This window comes from Miniopterus schreibersii, assembly GCF_964146895.1.
Source record: "Miniopterus schreibersii genome assembly, chromosome: 2".
Lineage (NCBI taxonomy): Eukaryota > Metazoa > Chordata > Mammalia > Chiroptera > Miniopteridae > Miniopterus > Miniopterus schreibersii.
Genome location: NC_138102.1, coordinates 146,152,960 through 146,166,916, shown reverse-complemented (window position 1 = coordinate 146,166,916; position 13,957 = coordinate 146,152,960). Strand labels below are relative to the sequence as shown.

Here is a 13,957-nt window from a genome sequence, read left to right as displayed (position 1 = left end):
ATCTTCTGTGCAGTCGTAGTCACCATCATCAAATATTCATTAAGCATCCATATGCCAATGGAGCTGGATTGAGTACTACAGAAAGTAAGTTAAACAAATCTAATCCATTAAAGTAGAAAGGAAACAGTTCTGGTTTTAGACAAGAACGTCAGTGCCATGGAGAAGGAGCCCCAGAGCTGCGTACATTATTAATAAATTCTGCATTTGCTTTACATGGAAACATAGGTCCCAGGGTAGCTCTCATAAATCAGGAGAGAAAAAATTATCATTAATTTTGGCAATCCCTGAACTCATGAATTGATACACCGTGATGACGGTTTATATAAGCCATGCTTTGAAGTGTTTTGAGTTTCTATTTGTACACATTACTTAATCTATTCTCCGCCAGAATGCAGAGCTCAGCTTTAGAGTCACATTTTTATTAATTTGAAAAACATTTGCGAGTTCTGTCATACTCCCTGTCAGGCCTTATTTGAGATATAGGACACCACCAAGGAAAAACATTTTCAAAATCCTGTTTTCTATGAGAGGAAAAAAAGAAGCCTAATCTTACGGATTTCCTGAAGCAGCGCCAAGGTTGACTTTGCCAAGGGCTGATCTAAACAGTACTGTTAAATACTTTTTTAGAGATGATGGAAAAAGACATAATAGGGCCACGGACATCAAAAACGCAGAGTAAGAGGCTGCACTTCCCATGAGCAAAAGAGAAATTATTTTTCAATCCAAACCTCCAAATAGCATGTAACTTTGTCCCCTTATATTAGTGAAAATACTTGAGATACCTCACGCCTTCCTTTCAAAAGCATAAACCATTTACATTTAGATTTCACAAGGCAATGATTCTAAGTGGTTTAAATAATAAATGCTCATTTAGCCAGTACTGTTCTTAGCACAGAATCAGTTTAAATTTTTTTTTTATTTTTATTTTTTACTGCAAGTAACAGGAAAATCAAACTCAAAATGGCTTAAATGCTAACAGAAAATAATAATTTCCTCATTTAAGAAGTAGCCTAGAGATAGGACCATTTCTGGGGTAGATAATATATTGGCTTAACGAGGTCATTGGGAATCGAGGTTCATTCCATCCTTCTGTCTTTCCATCCTTAAAGTATTGGCTATTCTTAAACTGACTTCACTTTGATACAAGGTGACTGCTGCAACTCCAGGCTTCCTGAGGCAAAAAGGGGCAATGCCCTTTCTCTTGTCCCTTTTTTAAGGGGGAAGAAAGCTCCCCTAGAAGGGCCCTAAGCAGACTTCCTTTTACAGTTCATTGTCTATCGCAAATCTGTTCCTAAACCAACTACTGGCAAGATGAGTGGAATTACTATCATCAGCATAGACTAGTCAGGACTAGTCTTTCATCTCTTGAATCGCCTGATTACTCATATCTGAAAAAACCACTAGGCTTTTCTTACTAATAAAGAAGGGGAGATGGCTGTTCAGTAGGCACAGTAAATGATTCAATATAGCTAAGTATGTTTGATCTATACTGTGAAGAGCAAAAATATTTTACATAAAACAGATTTCCATATACTTTTCCTACTCTTCTTGTTCATTTCTGTTAGTAATGCTTTTTTCTTCCATTTCATTTTTTTTTGAACTGCTAACAACTGACAGAATTGATCTATTTTGAATACTATTTTGTCTGACACTTGGCCTCCCTTTAAACAGATGTGTTTATGACCACAAACTAATATAATTCAGATGATGGTCAAGAGGGTGGGGAGGGGTCTAGATAACACAAAATAGTGTAAGCAATCCTGAATATATGTTCTATGTCTTTATCTTTTTTTTTTTTAGTCAGCAGAATTCATTCCTAAGAGTTGATGGAAAATTTATTTCTTTGAAGTTAATGAAAAGTTTATATATGGAAGTAAAAGTTCGTATTTCATATTTGATCTTGAAACTTCTATAGTGTATGGCAGAAGGTTCTGTCTAGTGGAGACCATAGAAAAAGAGATTTTTGGAAAATGAGTAATTAAACTAAATTATATCTAAACTTTCAAATAATGTGAGACAACTGACTAATTGATTATAGATCCTTTGAGCTTTTAAAACTGTTATACATTGTTTTAGATGAGTTATTATGTGGCTGGAACGGTTTGCCTAGAAACTGGATGAGATCTTTTTGAATGTTTCAAAGTTCATTAAAAAGTTCTAGTACAGTGAAAACAGTACATCGCTCCATTTATTGCGATCTTACATTCTTTAGAAAAATTTTATAACAGTGTCCATGAAGATCTTGTACATTTTTATTAACTATCATTATTTTAAATTTTGTTGCTCTTGTCAGAAGGATTTTAAATTGCAGTTTGTGATTTTTTATTGTGTGTAAAAAAATCCATTTGAATGGATTTTTGAAGTTTAGATAGAAACTTTGCTAAACTCTTTTTAGTTCTAGTGGTTTCTAATATACTTGTTCTAGGTTTTCTCGAAAGACCATATTGTCTTCACATGACAGCTTTGCTCTACTGTTGCCATCTTTATACTTCTTTCTTTTTCTTGTCCATGCGCAGTGGCTAAGACATAGAACCTGTAATGCATCGTGATCCCCATTGCATTGCTCCTGATTTCACTGGGAATGTTTCTACAATGTCACCATTAAATATTTCACTTGCTATAAATTTTTGGTAGTTTCTTTTAAAAAGTAAAAAGTTCCCTTTTAGTTCTACATTACTGAGTTTTTATAATTGAGTTTTAAATTTTATCCAATGCTTTTTAATTTTTTTTTGGTATCTATTAAAGTGATCATAGTGCTTGATTTCTCAGTAAGTCTTATGTGCATTAAGTGTATAGTTATTTGTGGCTAATAAGACAGTAATTCAAAAAATCATTCTTATTGGCCTTACCATGCAGTGTATAATTTTTATAGTTATTAGCTCCCTACTTCTGCTAATACTATGTTAACATATTTTATTTATTTATAATTCATTAAAAAGTAATTGAGGTCAGTTACAGAAATAAATCAAGAATAAAAGTAATCAGGTGTGTAAGTCAGGATAACAGAAATGTAAAAGCCAAAAAATAAGATAAAGCCATGTATCAGAATAATAAACAAAATGATTTATTATTAGGCATAAGGTCCAGTTCAAAAGTTAGAGTTCAGCTACAGATCTGCCTCTAAGATTCCTTGTAGCCAAAAAAAATATCGGAGGTGTTATCAATAACATGGTCTAAAGTTTCAACCCAATAAAAACCAAACTGGTTGTTCAAAAGAAATATAATGTTCCAGTGTGAGGATACCCCAGAAATAAAATTATCCCATGGATCCTCATAAACAGTAAGGCCTGATTGAATGGGCTTAACATTGGCATACCTTCTCCAAATTGAAGAAATAAAGGGATGGCAGAGGGGAATTACGAAGAATCAGAACATTTCCTGGAAATGACATATTTGCCACACATTGTCCATGAATTGGAAACTTGGCGCTCATATTAGGATAAGTTAAGAAGAGATGATGGCAGCCAGTGTTGGGGTGGTTTCACCCTCGCAGATAACTTTGGGTAGGTGTTCTCTCTTTTGTTTTAGGAACCGAAGTTAGGTCTAGTTTCAACTCCTTAATGTTTTAGACTAAGGCAGAGACCTCTTTATATTTTTCTCTCCTTCCTTCACACCCTACTTGCTTATACTAAAATTGTAGGTTAAAAGGAATAAATTATATTAGAATCGGCAGTGTCAAATTACAGCTACAAAATGTGTTGCTGGTATAATCGCTTTTGGTTTCATTTTTGAGCAGTCAGCACAAGAGCAGTGAATCCAAATCTTGCTTTTTATCCAAAATGGGAAGTGTTCTTGGACTCAATCCTTAAAAACAGACAAAGAGGACAGTGAAATACTGAAGAGTAAAATCTGATTATTCCATTTCATGTCACAAAGATGTAGAGAAGAGAAAACCCTTTTCCTGATTGGTGCTTCTGAGGTCTGGCCTTAGGTTTGAATGAAGAAGCCGTAATTTGCCTTGGACCCCAAAGTCACCGGTGCCTCACTTTTTAAAGGGCCATCTGTTAATGAGTAAAGGGCTGGGGAAAAATTAACTGTACTGAATCCTCATATAGAACAGTCTTAAGCGGGATAAATAATAAACAAGGAGCTGCTTAGATGCACAGAAATGACATGTCCTGAAAAAAATGGTATTTCTTAAACTTATCTGGTCATAGGAGTCATCTGTTTTGCTTATTAAAACTAGATTATTTCAGGCCCCATCCTATACCCTACTGAGTCAGAATCTCCAGGAGAGGGGACCACAAATCTGCTTTTTAAGCAGTGCTCCACGCTGTTTGTAGAAGGTAACTTTGGAAAACCCTGCCCTAAAATATTTACAGTACTCTCAGCAGTGGATGGTGGGTCATTCTTTTTTTCATTGGACAATTTCTGTTTCTTAAGTTACTGTTTACATATTTATTTTTGTAATTACGCCAAAAGTGTTCATTTGAAAAGAGAAGCTGGAAGTGAACGTCATCTAAATATCCACTTCCATTCTGTGCTCCTCACTTAGGCTGCTCATCCGGGCTCTGGCCTCTGGTGAACACACATCACCTACTTGAGTGGATTCCCCCTCAGATCGGTCCACTCACTTTAAACCGTCTGTCACCACCACGTGAATTTAAATTAAATCCCGATTAAATAATTTATTTGCTTACCTAACCTTCTTGAGCACATGATACATAACTAATAAATAGCACTTAGAGTAATTAAACAGTAATTTTTTGCACAAATTAAGTACCTTTGACTTCTTTGTCATCCATCTTTATAGGCTTAACAGAGATTGGCAAGTTGAAAAATAAGTGACAGCACCGTCAGTACTTTGCCTAGAAAGCTGTAAGAAGATTTAAAATGAATCTATGCATATATTTCATTAATCCCAACCGATTTGTGCTTTACAATCATCATGGTGTATTCAGTAAATTTTACTTTTTAGACATTACAACCCCTGCTTTTTATGCTGAAAAAGCTGGGTGACACGAATAAAGTGGTGAGTCGGTATTTACAATCAGTATTATTGCTGTGGAATTCAAAAGCAAGTCCTTCCCAGCAGTGACTTTATTAAGCCAAACGAGATGTGTAATCTAGGGTGCTTAGGGACAGAAAGCTTCCTTAATTAAGCCAGTGTGTCCTTTGTGATTTTGATTGCTTTATTCTTCATTTCTCTGACAGCTTTACTAACCTCTCAGAAGAGGTATGAATAATGTATCAGTTTCTGGAGTGAGATAGGTGGTCTTTCCTTTTTTACTTTGAGCCCCCAGTACTGTCCTCCACCAACAGTAATAGATTCACATGCATCTTTTTGTGATGTGTGTAGCTCCTCACAGGTTATGGTCATTTGGCTTTACTAGGAGGAGGGAGGGAGGGGAGAGGAGGGGGGAGGATGGGAGGGAGGGATCCAGGTTGCAATGCCCATAAGTTTGCTCCCCTAGAGAAAGAGTAATTTACAGCACAATTTAATGTACAACAGGGCTTTTTTCAGAGCTGGCGAGTCTATTTTAATCATTTTGTGCTGCCCAAATATAGATCATAGACTACAGAATATAGTTTCGGTTCTTATATGTAAGGTTTTCCAACAAGGCACATAGATAATCTTTAGTGAAAGGTTGTGTGGCCTCAGATATTCATTTACTCAACAAATATTTATTGAGCAATGGCTGTGTCAGATAATATACAATATTAATTTTCTTTCATTTTTAACATGAAAGACAGCGCTAACCTAATTTTTTTAAATGTCAAGAACACTGTTACTTATCCAAGTGTAAATTCTACAGAAAGTAAAGATGATGATTTCGTAATAAACAGACCTAAGCAATCTTTTCTTAAGTAAGCACTCTTTTCCTGATATGGGCCCGTTTGACAAATATAGCACATATGCTAATTTACTTTAGCTGCCTGACAAACCAAGAAAACTGGTTTGATCAATTTTTTTAACTATTCCACTAGTTCTTTGTGAATTGCCTTGCTAAAGGAAAGTAACAAGAACTGCTGGCAGCGATGTGGGCTCTCTGTTCTTGACTTCATGCAGGAAAGATTTCACAGCGCAAGTCCAGGTGGTTTTGAGAGTACTGGGGACAGTGAAACAAAGGAACGGCTTAACATAGGGGAGGCAAGATCACAGTAACAGCAATGAGCCTAGTGTGGCTGCCTTGGCTCTTTAGGGAAAAAAATCACAGAGGCAGAAGAAGTGGGCCAGCTGGGCTGCGTGGACTCAGAAAGAAGTTATCCAGGCAAAAGAAGTGCCCTTGGAGAAAAAAAGCAAAGTTATGTTCCTTAGGAAAGAAGAGAGGAAAGGCACAGGTGCTATCTCTCTCTAGAGCGCACCCTCACCTTCCCCCACCTCTGTTCCTAAGGCACTAGCTCGCCGGCGCGCTCTCTCTCTCTCTCTCTCTCTTTCTCTTTAGAGCATATCCGCCCCCACCCCCTCTCATTACTGCCTTCTTTCCTAAGGCACTTTTTTTGCTTTCTTTCTCCAAGGGCACTTCTTTTGCCTCTGTAACTTGTTTCCTGAGTCCATGCAGCCCAACTGGCTCACATATTCTGTTTCTGTGACTTTCTTTCTAAAGAGCCAAGACAGCCACACCTAGGTCCACTCCTGTTGCTGTGATCTTGGCTCTCCTATATTAAGCCCTTCCTTTGTTTCACTATCCCCAGCTTTAATAAGTGTACTCTCAAAACCACCTGGACTTGTGTTGTGAAATCTTTCCTGCACAAAGTCAAGAATTGAGAGTCTGCATTGCCATCAACAGAACTCTTACTAAAGTAACACCAAGGTGCTATATTATCATGTTTAAGAAATAAAAATGTCCTATCCTTGATTCAGCTATTTAAGTATTCATTGTTAGTAGTAAAATAGAGGGCATTATAAACCAACCCCAAGGTCTACCAATTATCTTGAGAGAAATCAGGTAAATATCTCAAGAGTTCCTTGTAAAGAACTAGGTAAGAACTAAATGGGATAAATTAGTACAACCTTTCTGGAGCGCAGTATGGCACTACATATTAAAGAACTTAAAGTTGCATACACTCGTTGATTAATAATTCTGCTTCTAGCCCGGCCAGGCGTGGCTCAGCGGTTGAGCATCGACCTAGGATCCAGGCGATCGGGGTTCGATTCCCGGTCAGGGCACAAGCCCGGGTTGTGGGCTCCATCAATGACTCTCTCATCATTGATGTTTCTGTCTCTCTCTCTCCCTCTCCTTTCCTCTCTCTGAAATCAATAAAGATATATTTAATAAATAAATAATAATAATAATAATAAAATAATAATAATAATAATTCTGCTTCTAGGACTTTATCCTGAGGAAGTAATAATGGATACACAGAGATTATTCATAGAAATGAAAAATTAGAAACAACCTAAATATCCAGAAATTTGAGATTGGTTAATAAATAAAAAGTCCATCTGTCTGAGAGAATATTATGTCATTAGAATAAGATGGGAGAAGAGTATATCTAATTTTCCTGCGTCTGTGATATTCACATGTGCTATATACTCTTATCAGCGACTTCCCTTAATACCCACAGAAATGGGGCAAAGGGAAGGAGGTGTAAAGATGTGAACATGTTTGAGGGGCATGATGCTGAATACTTTATACCCATGATCACATTTAATCCTTAAGAAAACTCCAAGGTGAAGCTATTTCGTATCCTGTTTTTGAGACGAAGCCACTGATGCTTGTAAAGTCTCAGTTATGTGCCCATCACAGAGCTAGCACATCGCAGAACCAGGATTTGAATTTTGACGCCTAATCTAACCAGTATGCCCCGGAGCAAAAGGCAGACCAAAACTGTGCAGGAGTTACAGGGACAATGTGGTATATTCAAATCTGAGAGGAGAGGGCCCGGTGAAGGGGAGAAGTGTAGCCTCCATTCAGGAATTTCAGAGGAGGAACAGTGGCTAACGTATTTTTCGATTTCTTTTGACAGAGAAAAAGACGGGCCTATGAATCGAACCTCATCCATGATGGCCTGGAGCTAGAAGCAACGAGATCGGTAAGTGGTGGTCCCTCTCCAGCCACTCACTGAGCGTGGCTCCTGGGAGCCTGCGCCCCGCCTGGGAGGCTGGAATGGCATTGGAAACATGCAGCCCTTAGTTGCAGGCTGGGAGGGACGTCAGTCATAATCTGCATTATAGAATGTATATGTTTCTGATCGAAGCCAGCAGATCTTTTGTAGTTGCCAAAGAATGGAACAGTAAATACAGGAATAAGTGATGATTTTCTTCTTTTAAGAAAGAATCTTTTAAAAGGCTTTTTTTATTATACAAGGAATAGTTTACCATAAAAAATAGAAAGGGTAGGAATCGTGAAAATAAAAATCATCTGTATCTTAATTACCCATAAATAATCTTGCAGTCCTTCTAAACTTTTTTTGCTTAAATATATACAGTTTTCTCTTCCCAAAAGGGAAGTTATTATGTCATAGGGATTTAACTTACTTTTTTCCCTTTAATACATAGTAAATGCATTTCTGTATCAATAAACATCCTTTGACATCCTTTATAATGACCACCTAGCATGATATTGAACAGATATATAATAAATTATACAGTCCTAGGTTTAAGAAATTTAAAAAATTGTTATTACAATAGCACTGCCATCAATATTCTGGTGTGTGTTTTTTTTATTCACGAAATTGGATGGCGTGATGGGCAAATTAACAAGTTTACTTTTCTTCAATTAAAATATCAGGAATTTTTGAAAGAACTGTGATTAAAATTTCAATTACTTTCTCAGTAATTCAAACCAAGAAATTACCTTTAAGGCAGAAAGTTTACGATGGTTTGCAAATCTATTTTTTATTGTATTTTCACTTATGCTGGTGTCTGTTTGTGTCTGTCTGTACCTGTGTCTTTTAATACCAGCAACACGAGAAAAATCTGTGTGTTTGGTTTCCTAGATTGTGCTTTTATTCCTCCAATACAGGTTTTGGATGACAAGCTAGTATTTGTAAAGGTACATGCCCCGTGGGAGGTGTTATGTACATATGCGGAGTTAATGCACATCAAATTGCCTCTGAAACCCAATGATCTGAAAACCCGGTCTTCAGCCTTCGATAATTTCAACTGGTTTAGCAAAGTCCTCCAAGTGGATGAAAGTATCATCAAGCCAGAGCAGGAGTTTTTCACCGCTCCATTTGAGAAGAACCGAATGAATGATTTTTATATTCGTGATCAAGATACCTTCTTTAATCCAGCCACCAGAAGCCGCATTGTAAGTCTAAACCAAATTTACTAGCCATCTTGGGGTGATTTGCAACCTGCTGTTGAATAATTAGTGGTTTTGTTATCAGAGGATTGCACGTGTGGAATATCTTGCAGTATCTTGAGAAGAAGAATTTTCGAAGACTTGCATGGGAGAATGAATGATTTTTATTTGCATGAAATTATATCTCTTGGTTTCAAAGTCCTATTTTTCTTAAACCAGCTCTGGAAAAGGTACAGCTGGGACTTCAGCAGAGCTAAAAGCAAAGTCAATGTCCAGAGTTTCCATTCCATGGTAGAGCTGGGTCCCGTGTAGCATCAGGCTAGTCACAGCCCATTAGTCCATTGTATGGGGTCCAAGTGGCCATGAGCCATGTGGGTAAGTGCAGAGCGTGAGAGCCCCACAAGCCAGGAGTCAAGTGCAGCAGCAAGAGAGAGAGGGGCCTCCTTTGTTCAGGAGCTTAAATATCAAATCTTCCCGAGCTTGCAGCAGCCACACCTACACGCCGCCTCTGGCCAACGCCCTGTTCGCAGGTATGACTGACGGGCAGGCACCCTCTCTGTGTCACCTAGACTTTACTGGGCATTCGTCTAAATTGGAGCTTCCCTTAGCTCCTTTCCTGTTATTAATTAATTGCCAGGTTATGACAACGGTATCAGTTTGGTTTGGTTGGCTAAGTTTTGTTTTTAGAAGCTGCTACACACCAAAGAGAAAAGAAATAGGCGAACAGATTCCCGTTATGATAGTTGACAATGATTGATTCGTTACACTGTATAAACAACGCACTCTGTTTTGGAATCTTTTTAGGTTTACTTCATTCTCTCTCGAATCAAGTATCAAGTGAGCAACAATGTTAAAAAGTTTGGAATTAACAAACTTGTAAGCTCTGGGATCTACAAGGCGGCTTTCCCTCTTCATGATGTAAGTCAAATAGCAAAACTGAAGTACAATACCTCATGTATGCTCCAGTGTTAACAGGGAAGGGCTGATCTTCTTGACCTTACTTAAGTCTCTTTCTTAGTAAAATGAAGATATTATATTGAAAGATTACAAGCTTATCCAGGACAGGAACCAGGTTGCATTGTTCACTGCTAAATCCTAGGTATAGAGAAGCCCCTAGCTTAAATGAGTGAGTGAGTGAATGAACGACCGAATGAATGGATGGATGGATGGATGGATGGATGGATGGATGGACAAACAAGCGAGCAGTAGCTCTCCCATGATTAACGTGCTAAGCAGTGTAGATTCGTGGTCAAGAACAGGGACTCGGGGCCGAAATGCCTACTCCACTATTTTCTAGCTGGATGACCTTGTGAAAGTCATTTAGTCTCCTCTTTCCTCAGTTTCTTCCTCAATAAAATGGGAATAATAATAATAGTACCTACCTCAGAGCTGCTATGAGGATTAATCCATGCCAAATGTTACAACAGTTCCTGGCATATAATAAGTACCATATATGTGTTAGCTGTTTTCATAATTACTGACAAATGTTATCATCAACCAGAAAAGTATTAGTCCTTTGTAAGCAACACTACATGTTAGAACTTTTCATTTATCATTTTCCGTAACATCGGTCTTTCCCTCCTCTGAAATGCCATTTCATACTGTGCCCTGGAATACCACAGGGCTTTTTAAAAAGCATCTGTCAGAGTTCTTGTCATAATGGCATACGGCAGTGTGAACTTTTCTTAAGGACTGCGTTCTGAGATGATAGCAACTCCTCAAATTCAAGAGCACTTCTCTAGCTGATAATATCACATGGAATAAAAGTTTTTAAGTGTGACTACTTAGACCCTTAGTGATTTCATAAATGTAAGGATATTATGTCTCTAAGCGCCATAAGTAAATTCTACCATTGAAATAAATGGAATACTATATTATATTGTACTGTTACTTCGTTACATTCTCCATCAGTCTATCTGAATCTCTAAAACCAAAGAGAGCAAAAAAATAAATAAAACCAAAGAGAGCAAACACAGAGATTGAGAATTGCTACTATGCAGTACATGTATTTGTGGATGAAGACAATATTGAAATGTACCACATAAGGTAATAAAGCTGGGACACGTGCATACATGGGGAATGGAGAGAAGGGTAGAGAAGCCGGTGCTGAGCTTCCTGCCTAAGAGACCCAACACAGCAGTCCAGCCATGTGTTTTACATTTGTGCCCCAGCAAAATTAGCGCTTATAGCATGACATGAACTTTGCGGACACTTGCAGAGAGCTCTCATGAATAGACTCTGGGATGCCAAGGTTCTGTAGTATTCGGTTGGCATTTGGCCAAGCCCAGTTTTTTTTTCCTTTAAAGTCTCTTGTAATTGCAGAGGGGCCTTATCCAGGCTAAGGAATGATCTCATGTGGTATTTGGAAGGGAGGTGAGTGGAAGTCAGGACCCACATTAAGCTTGTCTGGGTGATGATCTGTTCCTAGTTACAGGAGCAAGGAAAACCAGTCGGGGAAAGGAAAGTGACTGAATTTAAGCGGAGGCAGGAAATTTTGTTTCTTGATTAAGCAAAGTGTATAACATGATATCAAGCTTCTTTGTTGTTTATATTCTACATATTGTCACTGAATAATTGTTGAATTGGGAAAAAAGAAATGTGGGTTTTAGAACTGACCCTGCCACTAACCAGCCAAGGCTCTGCTCCCCTGGACGACTAAGGAGTGGGCTGGACTATCAGGTGTCCCTCCCTTGTGGCAGCTTTGGCCTTTGAGTGCCCCAGTTTTTCACTGTTTAGGACTGACCCATGTATAGGATGTTAGCATCCCAGAGGCTCCCACCAAGTACCTGCTGTGTTCCCCAGAATTGAAACAAACAATTGTTCCTCCCCACCCACATTTGCAAATGGCCCTCAAGAGGTTAGTAATACCCCTGATTGAGAATCACTAAAAATTACTTGGTATTTCCGTCTGCTTTAGCAAATAAGGGCCCCTTATTCACAAATGACTATGAAGTATTATTAGTACCACATTTAATAAACGCATTTGTGAATACTTTTTTGGTTTTGCTTCCCAGTGCAACTTCAGCTATCCGTCGGAGGATTTCAGCTGCCCGAATGAACGGTACCTGCTGTACAGAGAATGGGCTCATCCTCGAAGCATATACAAAAAGCAGCCCTTGGATCTCATCAGGTAAGAACAATTTTCAACTGGTGTGCCGCAACAATTTTTAGCATGCAGTACCTGACTATTTGGTCAGAGGAACTGACCTCTTTTCCCTTAGATTTTCATATAAAAAAATGAGAACAGCCAGCACAACAGTAGCCATCCATTGTGGATGCTCTGTCTTGAACCATAACCGTCTAGGTCATATAATAGAGTCGCATCTTAGTGGTCACATCGCATAATAATGTTGCGTCTGATCGGTTAATTCTTGGTACCAGAAATCCTTATATACGGGTATAGGCACCTGATTTTTTTAAAAAGTCACTTTGGAGCGAAAAAGGTAGATAATTACTATTATTTTCTCAAAAATTATACCTCTTTTTTTGTCAGATCGGCAAAAAATATAATTTATTTTTTGGTGTGCTGCAGAATTTTAGTAATTAGTTTTATGTGTGCCATGAGATGAAAAAGGTTGAAAATCACTGGGGTAAGGTGTTGTGGACTCAGGATTGCCCCCATCGCATCAGAGTGTGGCAATACTCAGAGTACTGCCAACCAGACAAGCTCACCTGGACCTCTGGGCTTTGGGACACAGTTTTTATTAAGACTTCATTGTGTAGGCGTGCTCGATTGAGTCAGTACCCACGTGACTCACGCTCCAGCCCCTTTCTCTCCCCAGAGGTTGGACCAGTTTCACTTGGCCCAAAGCCCCAACCCTCTAATCCCATTGTTGGTCTTTCTGGCTGGCCAGCCCCCGTCCTGGGCCATATCCTTAGCACGAACTCTCTAGGGGGTCACCATGAATAACATAGACGCTCCTATCTCAGGAGGACCCAAGGTTTGAGGCCACTTCCCAGGAACTGGGTGTAAAGACACACCAAATTCTTCATTACATCGGAATAAATGTTAGATTTAGCTTAAATTTTATAAGAGAGAAATTTTCACTGCTTTTCTGTATCTGTTGTTAGATACTGTTTTACTATATCACATTGAATGTAACCTCTAGCTCAACATTTGTCTTCTCGAAGCACCAGTGTTATCTGAGCTCCAGAAGCTTATGTTGCTTGGAAAGGCTGCTAGAACAAGAGAGACCAAAAACAACCAACCAAACAAAAATAAGCAAACACATAAATAAACAAAATTTCTGGTTGAAATGAGGAAAATAACAATGATGAGATGGAGGGGGCAGGGTAGGGGGAAATGGAGCAGGAAAGTTATCTTTGAGTGGCATTTGAGTTGAGACTCAGATAGTACAAAGGAGCCAGGCCTTTGAGGAATTGGAAGGAAGAAGTCATTCCAGGAATAGGGGCAGCTTGTACATGGTCCTGAGGCACAAACACATTTGGCAAGTTTGAGGACACGTCAGAGACCAGTGCTAATGCGAAAGGGAATGATCAGACACAAGTTCGGCAGGGTGGCAGGGGCACGGAAAGGGAGTTAGACTAAGTGCTCTTGTGATATTTTAAGTGTTCAGGTCATTTTATCTTGTTCCCATTTTGCAGAGATAGTGAGGAGAATACAGGGGGCACGGGAAGCTGGGGGACCAGATAGGAGGCTAATAGCGTGGGCCAGATGAGAGATTGTGGGAACAAATTTGGAGCATATTTTAGGAGTAGGGTTGACAGGACTTAGTTATAGATTGGATGTAAAGGGTGAGAAGAGG

General features: G+C 38.7%; 1 protein-coding gene across 2 annotated transcripts in view; it reads left to right on the top strand.

Annotated features, from left to right (window-relative positions):
* ANO6 (anoctamin 6) overlaps positions 1-13,957 on the top strand; it is a 168,048-nt gene that overhangs the window by 103,146 nt on the left and 50,945 nt on the right. For both annotated transcript variants that reach the window (XM_081129748.1, XM_081129749.1), the window contains 4 exons: positions 7,912-7,977; positions 8,910-9,197; positions 9,996-10,109; positions 12,206-12,321. In XM_081129748.1, the coding sequence (XP_080985874.1) occupies positions 7,912-7,977; positions 8,910-9,197; positions 9,996-10,109; positions 12,206-12,321 (584 nt within the window). The remainder of the gene's footprint in view (positions 1-7,911; positions 7,978-8,909; positions 9,198-9,995; positions 10,110-12,205; positions 12,322-13,957) is intronic.